Source organism: Dromiciops gliroides, chromosome 5, assembly GCF_019393635.1.
Source record: "Dromiciops gliroides isolate mDroGli1 chromosome 5, mDroGli1.pri, whole genome shotgun sequence".
In the NCBI taxonomy this organism is placed as follows: Eukaryota; Metazoa; Chordata; class Mammalia; order Microbiotheria; family Microbiotheriidae; genus Dromiciops; species Dromiciops gliroides.
The window spans coordinates 191,611,900-191,626,042 of record NC_057865.1 but is presented as its reverse complement, the minus strand read 5'-3'; the positions used below and the strand labels follow the sequence as shown (position 1 = coordinate 191,626,042).

The 14,143-nt window shown below is 47.0% G+C and overlaps 1 protein-coding gene across 2 annotated transcripts; it reads right to left on the bottom strand.

Moving 5' to 3' along the window:
- Positions 1-3,149: 3,149 nt before the first annotated feature.
- ENO2 (enolase 2) lies at positions 3,150-14,123 on the bottom strand. Of its 2 annotated transcripts, none has more exons than XM_043967060.1 (12): positions 13,987-14,123; positions 12,547-12,646; positions 11,977-12,072; positions 11,692-11,750; positions 11,284-11,353; positions 8,344-8,477; positions 7,908-8,130; positions 6,974-7,171; positions 5,589-5,790; positions 5,189-5,297; positions 4,737-4,795; positions 3,150-4,187 (listed from the first exon to the last, which is right to left on the bottom strand). In XM_043967060.1, the coding sequence occupies exons 2-12, from the start codon at positions 12,629-12,631 to the stop codon at positions 4,118-4,120; spliced, it is 1,305 nt and encodes a 434-aa protein (XP_043822995.1). In that variant the 5' UTR covers positions 12,632-12,646; positions 13,987-14,123; the 3' UTR covers positions 3,150-4,117. The 2 variants fall into 2 exon arrangements, with proteins under 2 accessions (XP_043822995.1, XP_043822996.1); XM_043967061.1 differs by having other exon boundaries at positions 12,547-12,643.
- Between the last annotated feature and the right edge of the window lie 20 nt (positions 14,124-14,143).

The following is a 14,143-nucleotide window of genomic DNA, read 5'->3' as shown; positions in this document are numbered from 1 at the left end:
AGAGACTGAGAGTTTGGACGGTGAGGAGGTGGGGAAGAAGTTTAGGGTGATACAGCGATGTGGGAGAGAGGGCTGTGGGAGAAATTTGGGGGGTATTAGGGAAATGTGTGGGAGAGATAGAAGAGTAACTAGGAAGAATGAAGGAGTGTCAGAGAGGAAATGAGGGAAGGATGGAGTCAGATGGAAATCCTAGGGAGAGGTTATGGGGAAATCGAGGAGAAGGGAAGAATAATAGAAATGTGGGGGAGGGGGGTAGAGGAGCCTATGAGGGGAGATGGGACCATATAGGTAAAGATGGAAATAAAAAGTAATGGAGGAAAATTGATGGATAGTGGAGGCTAGACAAGGAGACTAAGGAGTTGGGGGAACAGGAAACTAGGGTAAGAAAAAGGGAAAATATGAGGTCATTGGGAGCCAGATGGTGAAACTTGGGGGGAAGATGAGGTCAATGGGGAAAATTAGAGACTTGTAGGGGAGGCAGGGTGGCTAACCCTGTTACCCCTAAGTCCTGTCCCCTTTCTCCAGCCTGTCTTACTCTGTCCACAGCAAAGGTCATTCAGGCCACAAGGAAGGACAGAAATGGGGTGGGGGTGGGGAAGAAAAGTGGAGGATAAGCAGCACTTTGAAGCAAACTCCCCAGTCCATTTTCATGGCCCAAAAAGGTCTCTGGCACCCTCCAGCCGCTGTCCTGCTCCTCCCACCCACCCCCTCCCTTTACTAGTCCTGGAAATATTCCCCCTTCGAAACCCAGCCCTTCTGTCTCCCTTCTCCAGTTGACAGTCTGTCCGTCTTAGTCCCCCAACCAGCCAATCTGCCCCCACCGTGACCACGACTCTCCTATTCCATCCCATCAGTCCCTCCCAACCATCTTCTCCAGGTTCTCTCCCCATCCCACACCCAGCTGTCCCATCTCCCAGCACAAAGGACCTAGAAACACTGGGTGATTTTTTGGCTGCAGAGACTGAGAAGGCCAGAGGGAAGTGGAGGGAAGGAGGAGGAGGAGGAGGTAGCTGGGAAATAAGAAGAGCTGGACCTGGAGTTTCTGGATTTGGAATCCCTTACTCTTCCCTGGAATTGGGGAGGGGGGGGGGGGAGTCAGGAGAAAAATAGATGGGACCAGGCCCAGCCAGAGGCAAAAAGTCAGTTTAAGGCCACCAGGGTCAGCTTTGCCTGCTTGGATAGGGAGGACAATGCACCCTGGGACCCCCCAGGCTGCTCTCCTCTCCACTTTCCCCAGGCTTATCTAGGGGGCCAGGATGATGGTGATAGGGGGACTAAAACTGCCAGGCAGCATTCCATCCTTCTGGGGATACCCACACAGCTGAGGAAACAGCCCCAAGTCTAGTCAGTCAGTTATATACCCTCTATCACACAAATTTTCTCGCTCAAATTTCCTTCTTCCTGTTTCTTCTTCCCCTCCTTTGGGATCTGATCATATTCCCTCTCCCCTATTCCCCTTCAATCCTATGCCCTTGGACAGTCCTTACTTCCTACCTTACATAGTGAAGGGCTCCTCCCATTACATATACCCAACCTCCCTCGATCCCCACCATATTCTGCATTTTTCTGCCTCAAACTGGGCTTGGTCTTTCCTATGCCACTTGAGTCTCAGCTTCAGGCTTTCTCCCCAGTCTTGTTTTCTCTACTGACCACAGAGGGGTGGGGCAGGGGAGGACAGGATGGTGGCTACCTCCAGGCTAAGAATGGGAAACCAAGGCATTTGGGTGGTGGATGTGTTGGGAGGGGGTGGGGCATGATAGAGACCCATCTAAAGTCACAGACATTGAAGATAAACTAGGTTCTCTCTTCCACCCTCGATCAGCTGCACAAGCCCCCCACCCCAATCCTTTACACCATGTCTCACCACCCCCACCCCACCCCCACCCCCCAGCCAGTGGTCACCAGGCAACCACACAAAGGGAAAGTGGAGAGAGGGGCCTGGGAGGCCCAGGCAGAGCACAGTTAGTAACCCAATCCTCCCTTATACCTGGGAGAGAGAGGGAACAGAAAGGCTTGTGGAGAAGGGATAGTTACTACAGGCACAGGGTTGGTGGGGCAAAGAGACAGAGAGAAGAGTGACTAAGAAATGGATGGGGATCGGGCAGTACAGAGACAAGTAAGGTGAGAAGAAGGAATGAATGAGTCACAGGAAGGGGCAGCTATTTAACACATGGGTAGAGAGAAGGGTATGAGGCAAAAGACACAGAAAGACTAAGAAGCGGGAAAATAAGCCAGCAAAGTCCCCAGCATTTGGGTGATGGGCAGCCAGGGCAGGCTGTGTTCAGAAGGGTTCCCATGAGGGAAACAAACCCTGCCTACCAGGAACTAGACCCACCCCTTTCTTTTTTTGGCAGAAGGGCGATAGAGGAAGGCAAGGGAAGAGGCGATCTCAGGCTAGAAAAAGAGAGAATAATGGGGGGAGACCTGTGTAGACTATACAATAGCTCAGAATTCCCTTGAGCATGTCAGGCCTTGGTCCCCTGAGCTCGTTTCATGAACCCTGTCTCCCTCTAGTGGTCACCAGACCAGTCATTGGTTGGGAGGTGCCCTTCTTTATAGGGGTTCTAGATCTGAAAAGTCTCTTAGCCTGGGACCTCCTTGTCTGGTATGTTCTATAGAGAAGTAGTCGATGGGCGTGTTTTGATGCTCCTAGGGAATCCATCCCTCTTGTTTGCCAAGGGGCTCCGACTCCATTCAATCTCCCCTATATTCTGATTTATGTATAAACATCCCAGTTCAACACCCCAATCCGCTCCCCCTCCAGGCCCCAGGGAGTGAAAGGGTATCCATTCTCCAAGGGACAGCTGGCGCTGGGACTCGTGTGGTCCTCCATGCTTCACCCCAGGACCAGCTGTAGTCCTGCTTGGATGGGAGCCCAGTGAGAAGGCAGTCCAGGCCAAAGTGTCTCTCCCTGAAGTAGGTATATTATTTCGAAGGATTCCAGCTCTCCGACCCCATCTTGACCATACTAATCTGGTCTTCTTTCCCCCAACCCCTTCACATACATTCACACTGGCACACACACTTGCCCCCACCCTCTCTAATCAGGGATTCTCATCTTGGGGCACTGTTGTTCTCTGTTTCCCAGTCCCCAGCCCACTCCCTTCACGTGTGATAGTGGGGTACAGACTTCTCAGACACACGGGGGCTGTGATTCAGACTTTAATGACAGTGGTAATTGTGGGGAGCATGGAGATGGTGGTGACTCAGGTAGGTGGCAATGGGGTGGGGGAGGGAGAGGCATGGCTCTGCTACAGCTGGGGAAAAGATGGGGGAGTCTAGGGAAGAACTTGGGGATTTAGGGCTAGGGAGGGATCTCCAGCTGGGGGGGAGGGGTCCCCACACACAAAGGAGGTAAAGCATAGGACATTTCCTTTGACCCTTCCCACTCCTGCTATACCTCCTTACCCACTATGGTACAAAGCTGAATGAGACATGGAAAAATAGCCCCTGTGACAAGACATGCTCAATCCCTAGGGTCCCAAGGACATAATAAATAAGTAAACAAAATAAATAAATATTACAGAAAGAACCTCAAATTAGGCCCTGCCCCATATGCCAACAGAAGTAACATGCCAGACACACGCAACACACATCCAGCATACATGACACATAGAATGCATACGTAATACTTCATGGAACATATGCAAGATGGAGGCCATCTAGAACCAAAACACACCCACACAAGCAGAGAGCATGTGTAACTCCTATCTCAGCCCCTCTCCAAGCATCTCCTATAATGTACCCTGATCCCATCACTGACCCTGATAGCCAAGCTAAGCCCCTGACGGAGGCTAACCCTCTTCTGCAGCTCACATTCCCCTCTCCAACTCTGAAAAAGGAGAGAAAGGAAAAGGAGAAAGGGGTAGGGAGCTAAGAGCAGTATGACCCCAGGAAAGAGACTCTTCAGGGGAATGCGGAGCAGGGAGTTGAAAGATAAGGCCAAGGCAAAGGGAAACCGGGGCTGAAGAAGCCAGGGAAAGAGGGAGGAAGGGAAGGAATACGGGGGAGGATCAGCACACATTCCAAGGGGCTTGGGGCTCCAGGGCACAGCTTGGGGAAGTGAGAGGTCACAGTTTGCAGAGTTGGAGGGGGGGAAGCACAGGAGAGAAAGTGGTCACAGCACACTGGGGTTGCGGAAATTGTGCCCAGCAAATCGAGCTTCATCTCCCAGCTCTTCCTCGATCCTGTAAGAGAGAAGGTAAGGAAGGGGCAGACCAGATCAGGAGAGGCAAGAGGAATAGCTGCCACCCACCTACCAAGGAATCTCACTCTTCATGCAGAGTCCCTCCATTTTTTTTTTTTGGAAGGTGAGAAAAATCAAGACTTTGATGATATCAGAAATGATATCAAGACTCAAAAAAGAAAAGTGAGCAACTGCTGTTTCATATTCCTACTTTCTCATCTTTATAAACTCTTTTATGAGCATGATATTTACTCTTGAATTAGAAGTTTTCTTTGTCAAAATAAAAATGGGGAAGAGGCATCCGGCCTTGAAAATGGCTTTTACAGCAGAGTACATCTATAGTTGCATTTTGACTGAAAAGTCCAGAAATTAAAAGAACCCACCTAATTAATTTTTAGAAAGCATTTGTCAACTCCTCCCAACTTGTCCTCATGGTTTTGGCTCCAGGGAGAACACCTCTGGGATAGCCATAGTCCTCTTCCTCCCCACCCCAGAATTCCTTCATTCCTAGGGCACAGAGCACTACCACCCTTCCTTACTTTTTTCTTACCTCATGAGCTGGTTGTACTTGGCCAGACGCTCAGAACGGCATGGAGCCCCTGTCTTGATCTGCAGAAAAAAACAAACCACCCAACCCAGCGAAAGATTCTATCACTATCTTCGGAGGCCTTTGCTATACAATCCACCCCTTTCAACTTCCTTGAAGTCTTTAAATTCTTAGAGAAGGTACCTTGCTCAGGACCTATCTCTTAGCACCAACCCTGTTCCTTCATGCCAAACCTCATCCAATGTGACACTTCTAGGTCAGTCTCATGCTCACCTAACCTGTAATTTTCCTTCCCAAACTTCCCCCAAACCAGCTCCCTTTGTATCCTTCCACGAAGCCTTTCCAGAACTCTAATCCTATCAATAAAAAAATTCTCATTCTATCTCCTCCAGTGGCTAGTACATTATTCTCACTGCTCCAGCAGGCATGCAGGGGAAGTCGTCGAGGTTGCTCACCTGGCCTGTGCATAGCCCCACAACCAGGTCAGCGATGAAGGTGTCTTCTGTCTCTCCAGATCGGTGACTCACCATGACCCCCCAGCCATTCTCCTGGGCCAGCTTACACCTACCACACAGACATCTGTCACTGATACCTAGGATCAGTACCCCTTCCCCTCAACACCCCCTTCCTCATAATGGACTCTTGGCCTCCTCCCTTCAACTTTTCAAAGAGAAAATCTGGAGATAATTGGTCTGGGGGATCTAGGGACTTTATGGGACAAGAAAACCGAGAGATAAAGAAAAATGTTTGTCTCCCCTCCCTCTGGAATATGTGGGGCTTCATGACAGAAGTGTAGAGCTTGAAACAGAGGGTCTTGAGGATCATCATCTGGGATGGGTCAGGGGGCTCACTCACGCTTGGATGGCCTCTGTGACAGAGCCGATCTGATTGACCTTGAGCAATAGGCAATTGCAGGCTTTCTCTTCCACTGCTCGTTCAATTCGCTTTGGGTTTGTTACTGTCAGGTCATCACCCACAATCTGGATGCCCACATTAGCTGTAAACTTGGACCAAGCAGCCCAGTCATCCTGATCAAATGGATCCTCAATGGAGACAACTAAGGGTGAAGAGGGGAAGGGATCAATGACTCTCATTGGCCATTAGGCCTAGTCAAGATCTCCACTCCCAGCTTTCCCAATAAGTCACAAACCTTCTGAATTGGAAGAGACCTCCAGAAGTCCTCTTATTTATCCTTCTAATCTCCAGTTAGGCCTAGCTTTAATTCATTCTTTCCTAATTCCAAGGAAGCTTCCTTCCATCACCCATCCTAGCATCTCATGCACCATCTCTAAGGCCTTCTTTGTATCTAATCCAAATCATCTCTCCCTATTGCTATTATTATTATTGGGGGGGGGGCAGGGCAATGAGGGTTAAGTGACTTGCCCAGGGTCACATAGCTAGTAAGTGTCAAGTGTCCGAGGCCGAGGCCGGATTTGAACTCAGGTCCTCCTGAATCCAGGGCTGGTGCTCTATCCACTGCGCCACCTAACTGCCCCCCTCCCACCCCCAAATTGCTATTTAAATCTAATTCTTCCTGCTCTGTTCTCAAGGACAATGGAAACCAACTTTTCCATTACTAGAATAAGAACTCTGGGTATCTAGTGTACCATTCCTATTCCTAAATTCTCTTGTGGCTATGGAGCCCAAAATGGGCCCTATGATTTGATTCAGGAATTTAACCAAAATGAACAGAATGGGAACTTGTGTTCAGCCTCTATATGCAAGACACGGTTTCTACATATCACATTCAGCTGCACAATACACATAGCTACATACAATGCCTATAAGGTACCTGGAGCATAACAGAAAGAACACTGGACTCAGGAGTCAATTAGATTTCAGTTCAAACACTAGATCTACCACTTACTGGTCTTGTGCCATAGGCAAGTCACAACCTCCCTGAGCCACTGTGCCCTTATCTATAAAATAGACATCATAATATTGACACTTTCTTTCTAGGCTACTTGGCAGAGTTGTTCTGAAAGTGTTTTGTAAACTGTGACTACATATGGCTCCTACATCCTCTGTACAGCATCCTTACACTGTCCATGGCCCCTTGTGTTCACATGGCTCCTTCGTACTCCATATCAAGCATTATTTTCACCCTACATCGGCTTCTCCCAGTTATATACCATGTTTCCATCAATAACCGTTATGTTTGTATAAAAAAAGCCCTGTTTTTATAACTATAGCCCTGCCCCTATTCCCTTTGGGTCCCGTCCTCTTCCCTGGACAAGCACCTGGGTAGTCTCTGACGAAGCCTTGGTAGAGGGCACCCAACTGGTCCCCAGAAATGTATCGAGAAGGATCAGGAGAGGACTTGAAGTCCAGATCATATTTGCCATCACGGTAAAATTCAGAGGCAGCAACATCCATGCCAATGACGATCTTTTCTGTGTAGCCAGCCTTGTCGATGGCTTCCTTCACCAGTTCCAGGGCTGAGGAGAGTTTATAAAGACAGAATTAGAGATAGGGGATACCAGGGGGGAAGGGATTTGTCAAGCGAGCAGAAGAGAGAGAGAGAAGCATGTAATGCAACATTTTCGCACCTAAAGCTTCTGATAGAGTAGAACATAGATCAGGAATTTTGATTATTTGAAAAAAAAAAAATCTAGGATACTAGCCATGCTGGTGGCAACCTTCTGGACCTGGGATGCTGAACAAGGGATTGGGAAGACATGGAATTGGGGAAAGAGGGGGTGCTTCTGGGCCTGGAGCTATCAGGTTCTTGTGTGTGGCTTTTATAAGAACTAAGTCACTAAAATTTGGTTAGTTTCATCAACTTGATATATCCCATATACTGGTGAATCTATTCTGTCTTACTGGTAACCTCCCCTAACTCCCAGTAGTCCCATAGAATCTAGGAATCTTATAGATACTGAATGATCCATAGGAGTGGGTAAAAATATGTGCTCCTATAACTGGGTTAGAGAACATTCTAGAATCAGGTGAAAATTCAGTATAGCTCAGGGGAATGGAGGCAATGACTCTCAAGAGACCAAAGGGTGGTGCTGTGCTTCCCTCGGGATCTGGCTGGGGGAGTGACATTTTTGGAGAGAGGAGTGGGTCTCCTTCACAGGAATAATATAGGTGCCTCTCCAGAGATTGCATGGATCAATAGAAATCTGGCAGGGGTGGAAGATCTTACAGGATGACGATAATGGCTAGCCTCACCTTCACTGTTCTCCAAGATATTGGGAGCAAAGCCACCTTCATCCCCAACATTGGTAGCATCCTTGCCATACTTGTCCTTGATGACACCCTTGAGTGTATGGTAGACCTCGGCTCCAAGCCTCATGGCATCCCGGAAGCTCTCGGCTCCCACAGGAAGGATCATGAACTCCTGCATTGCTAGCTTATTTCCTGCATGGGAGCCACCATTGATCACATTGAAAGCCTGGGAAGAAAGGCAAGAAAGGGGAGTCAAAGGACCCCACCCCTAGATTCCCTGACTCAGATATCCTCCTCCTGCCTGACCACCCCTCCTCTTCAGCCTTCATCATCTGCCTTACCTCAGCCATTCCCTGAAGTACAACTCTCTCATTGCTCCCCTCCCCTTTTACTGCCTTTCTTTATCTCCCCACCTCCCCTCCTGGAAGTTACAACTTACAGGTACAGGTAGGATGAGATCTGAGTTTCCAGCCAGTTGGGCAATGTGGCGATAGAGTGGCAATTCTCGTTCTGCTGCCCCAGCTTTGCATATGGCCAGAGACACGCCCAGGATGGCATTGGCCCCAAATTTGGCTGCAAGATTTAGGAGACACGGTACTCAGGACAAAGACACAGAAGTGTGTACCCAACTCTTTCTTGCTCCCTGACTCCTCCCTCCTTTTTAAAAACTATGAAATGTTTTATGAGAAACAATATTAAAGATCAATACAAACTTGCTTAGTAACTATTTGTCGTTGTTCAGTTTTTTGTTTATTTTTTTTGCAGGGCAATGAAGGTTAAGTGACTTGCCCAAGGTCACACAGCTAGTACGTGTCAAGTGTTTGAAGCTGGATTTCAACTCAGGTCCTCCTGAATCCAGGGCTGGTGCTTTATCCACTGTGCCACCTAGTTGCCCCTGTTCAGTTGTTTTTCAATCATGACTCACTCTTCATAACCCCATTTGGGGTTTTCTTGGCAAAGATACTGGAATGGTTTGCCATTTCCTTCTCCATCTCATTTTACAGATGAAAAAACTGAAGCAAATAGGGTTAAGTGACTTGCCCAGGGTCACACAGCTTGTAAATGTCTGAGGCCAGATTTGAATTCAGGAAGGTGAGTCTTCCTGACTCCAGGCCTGGCACTCTATCCAGTTGCCCCTTAGTAACTATTTACATTTAAATTAATAATTTTCAAGAAAGCAATTATTAATAATTTTTTTTTAATTTTAAAATTCCTCCAAGATCCCTTTGGGAAAGTTCATTCATTCTCAATCACTTTTCTTTATATGCTAAGAATTAGTATTTTTTTAGTTATTTTTTTCCCTCCCCCAAGGCAGACTATGAGGATTTCCTGGGTGCTCAGGCAGAAATCCTCCCACTTCTAATTGAAAGAACCTCAGTCTATGCAAATGTAAAAGAATACTATTATGTCATAATAAATAGAAAAGGGATGTTTTCAAAGAACCCTTAGAAGATTTGTATGAACTGATACAGGGTGAAATGAGTAGAACGAGAACAATTCATACAATAACAGCAGCATTGTAAGACAAACAACCTTGAAAGAATTTTGATCAATGCAATGACCAACCACAATTCCAGGGGACCAATGATGAGCCATATTACTTGACCCAGAGAGATGCAGAATGAGATATTTTGGGGGTGGGTGGGGCAATGAGGGTTAAGTGACTTGCCCAGGGTCACACAGCTAGTAAAGTGTCAAGTGTCTGAGGCAGGATTTGAACTCAGGTTCTCCTGAAACCAGGGCCAATGCTTTATCCACACTGTACCACCTAGCTGCCCCATGAGACATATTTTTTAACAAGGCCAACACAATAATTTGTTTTGCTTGACAACGCATATTTTTTAAAAAGGATTTTGTTTTGGTTTTTCTTTTTCTTTTTTCAATGAGGAGAGGAAGAGGTGAAAGGGAGAAAAATGCTTGTTAATTTTTTTATGAAAAAAAACTTAAGAAAAAACCTCAATGTATTGGAGAAAGGGATATGGAAGAAGGCTTATGGTTAAGATATATGAGAAACTGGGCGGCTAGGTGGCGCAGTGGATAAAGCACCAGCCCTGGATTCAGGAGTTCCTGAGTTCAAATCCAGCCTTAGACACTTGAAACTTACTGGCTGTGTGACCCTGGGCAAGTCACTTAACCCCCATTGCCCCGCAAAAAAAAAAAAAAAAGATATATGAGAAATTAAATAATTAAAAAGAAAAATCGCCCTATTTCTAGACATTTAGAAGGAGACTCCACTTTCTCTCCTATGATTATTTTTAGGGAGCATTTATATAGTATCTGACAGTTTACAAAGCATTTTGCTGCCACTGCTTAACTTGATTCTCACAACAAATCCTATGACATTGGTTATGTTGAAGCAGATAAACTAAATCATCTTGTGCTGTGTTTAGTGATCAGATACATTAGAAACAATATTTTATGAGAAAAAAATAGAATTATAAAAAATATTTCAACAGCTGTTGTCCAACAGAGACCCTTTTTTATCAACAAATGTCCCACTTTGACATAAGTCTGGTTCTTATATGCACATGAAAATTCTCATGAAAAGCTAGTAGTTTGTAAATTTAGAGACCTACTTCATTTCTACGTAAGCCTTGAGTAGTACTTAATTTTAATTTAGCTATAAATTTGAAACCCTACACCAGCATTATGTAGCATTCAGAGAACTGACCTTGGAGCCGAGAAGACATGTGTTCAGGTCCTGCCTTGGACACATATTGGCTTGTTGGACTCAGCCAAGCCACTTACTTGTTAGTGTTCTAAGAAACTCTCTAAGACTAGAAATTTCAGAAAAGGTGCTGAACCGAGTCAGCAGTTTGTTCCTCAGAGAGAACTTCTTATGCCCCATAAAGTCACCGTTCAATCCCTATCCCATTTTACAGACAAGGAAACTGAGGGGCAACCAGGTAGCAGCCAACAGTGGATAAAATACGGGGCTGGGAGGGAGAGACAAATAACTTAACTTCTCTCTACCTCAGTTTAGGTCCTGTGACTCAGAGATGATAACTTTTTCAAGACTGGAGACTGCCGACTCCAAAGCCACTACTTCTTTCTAGGACACCACAATTCCCTTTCCATACTATGTCCCTTTCTTCTTGGACTGTTGGAAAATTCTTCCTTTTGTTTACCTCATCAATGTAACTGATCACAGAGGATCCTGTGTAACTAGTAAATCTGATGGATGATCAGATTATAAAGCCAGTAGAATTGTGGGGCTGACAAAAAAGGGGTAAAAAGGAAGGATGCTGCAGGGTTTGGGTGGGCAAGGAGGGAAAGGGCTTTTGCCCATCTTCTACCTCCTTGTAATGAAGCTTTCACCTCTGCCCCAGCTCAGCTACTTTGGTACCTTCTACCTCCCTGCCCAGGGCAGCCATCTTACATTTGTTCTCAGTCCCATCCAGCTCTAACATCAGGTTGTCCAGCTTCTCCTGCTCCACCACAGAAAGGCCCTGTGGAAAGATGGTCATTATTATCCCTCAGGCTGAGACAGGACAGGGAGAGGAAAAATAGGCTTTCTCCCCGGGACCAAATCCCTGTTCATCACACCCTGATGATCCCCACTCCATTTGGTAACAACTTGTCATAGAGACTACTGGGGTGTGGTGGGGGGACAATTTGGGCATCCTCTGGTGGGATTAATGAGTCCCAACCAAATTTTAGTAGGATCCTTCCCCAGGCCCCATATCCAGGAGACAGAAAGAAAGGTCCTTTTCTTCTGAATCCAATAAAAGACTGTGCTACAGCCCCATCCCTCTTCCCCACCCCCCAAGAAAGAGAAAAGCCTCACAGAACTGATCAGTGCAGGAGCAATGGTATTATTGATGTGATCCACGGCTTTCTGTACACCTGAGAAGAGGGAAGGAAGAAAGCCAGGACTAGGATTGAAAAGTCAGGAGGAATAAAGGAGATTCCAGACAAAGGAAAGACCAAGGGAGTGGTGAGACAGACAAGTGGTCCAGGGGCCTGGGATGATATGGGAAACAGAGGGAGGGAGAAAGATGCTAAAAGGAGAAAGCCTAGAATGAAGGAACTAGTGAGAACATAAAGGAAGAAATAGGTAAGGGGGCCTCACCTTTGCCCAGGTAACGAAGTTTGTCGCCATCTCTCAGTTCCAGTGCCTCATAAATGCCAGTAGATGCCCCACTGGGCACTGCTGCCCGGAAAAGACCTGAGAGCAGGAGGGAAGGGAGTAACAGCATAGGAATTGGGAGTAGAGGGAGGAGGTTGCTTGGATAAGGATCTCTTCTTTTTTTCAGAGTCCCAACGCCCACCAATATTTCTCCAGCCATACCTAGAATCCCTACTACATGTAACATTTCCAAAACATGGAAACATAGAAAAACATGGATACATAAGCCTGCAAATATACAAGCAGAGCTCTTGACTTAGATAACCAGGAACAAAACTCATACTGTCCTTATATAGCTGAGAAAATACTATCCATGCATAGATACATCCCAGGACCTGTGGGAATTCACCATCTGCAAGGGCCACCCCACACAGTAACTGTGGATTCTAGATCAGTTCCCTATATTTGCCCCAACAGTCAGTTAATCCTAGGAAGGGTTATGACTAATGATGGAGATTGATGGGGTTACAATGGGAGACAACTCTGATAGGGAATTCAATCCTTATTCATTACCTTTGGCTATATAGAGATCCACCTCCACCGTGGGATTACCACGGGAATCCAGGATCTCCCGGGCATGGATGCGTTCAATTGACATGGTGGCTAGAACCTACTGGTGGAGAAAAAGGGGAGGAGAGAAGTTAGATGCTGAAGGGGTGGGGCTAATGTGGGAGGGACAGAGAAAGGAAGAGACTGGGAGGAGGTCACTGCAGTAAGGGAGGAAAAAGCTGGCTGCAGTGAGGAGAGGGGAAAAATAGAAATGCCCCCATCTTGGGGAGTGGAGAGGAGAGAAGGAAGGTCACTGCATCAGGAAAAAAAAAAGGACATGACTATAGGGAAGAGGGGTCCTGCAGTGAAGGGAAGGAAAATCTGCCTGCAGTGAGGAGGGGGGAAAGGAAGAAGTAGCCTCAAGGTGGGGCTGAAAGGGAAGAAGGTCACTGCATAAAGAAAAAAGGGACATGACTTTGGGAATTGGGGCCCTGCAATGAGGTAAAGAAGCTTGGTGGAGAAGCATTCCATGGGAAATGTCACTATCTCTCCCCCTCAGCAGCACACTTACCAGCCAGCTGGGATTTCTCCAAGGTATACCTAGATTGGGAGTGGCCACCAAGCCAGCATCTTCTCTGTATGCTAAGGAGAATGATGAGCGGCCAAGGCCTCCCCTCCCCTGGAGATGCTAAAAGCCCCTTACTTAAACATCTATGACTCACATCGGAAGACTGTAAGCTCCCCCACTCTTTCCCCAGCAGCGAATTTCTCTCCAAGGCTCCTCCACACATATTTCTTCTGCCCAAAAGCTGAAGATGAAGGGGGAGGGGCAGGAGAGACATGGGAGGTCTGGAGAATCAGATTCTAGTCTAGTGGGGGTTTTGCTGTAGTTGAAAAGGGGGCAGAGTGTCAAGGTTGAGAAGACAGTACCAATTGATATATCCCCAGAGGACTGACTGAGCTCTTAGGACCCCCACCTCTAAAATTCCCTGAACAGTCAAAAAATGAGGGAAAGTGGGGAGAAGAGAGAAGGGATAGGGGAGGAGGAAATTGAATCAGGGAGCATGAGAGAATAGAAAGGGTCACCCCCAAAATGCAGAACCAAGGGATTATGTCAAGATGGAAAGAAACAAAAATAGTAACATCAATAAAAAAGGAGGGTGTTGAAGACAGTTAAGAAGAGGCAGAAACGTAAGAGATTATGACATAGGTTATAAGACAAGTATAGAGATTTTCAATCAGAGACAGCAATAGAAACAGATGAGGTAAGCAAGCAGATAGAAAATAGGGAGATAAATAAAGGGTCGGAGAGACTATATTGGGTAGGTGGGAAAGGGCTGGGCTTTGGGAGGAAGATGATGGAGCAGGCGCGCGGAGCCAGCCTGGAAAGACCATGAGGGGATGGATGTCAGAAAGGGGACGAAGGACCGAGGAGAGATGGCGAAAGGGGGGCTGGGGTCTCACCTTCCTGCGGCAGAGCGGGTGGCAGCGCGGAGGGAACGGGAGCCAGGAGCGGGGCGTGGGCCGCTGCAGATCCCGGGCGGGCAGGCAGCCGGCAGAGAGCGGAGCCGATAGGGCCTGGAAGATGCATGTGACCCGGAGCCCCGATGAGTCAGAAGGC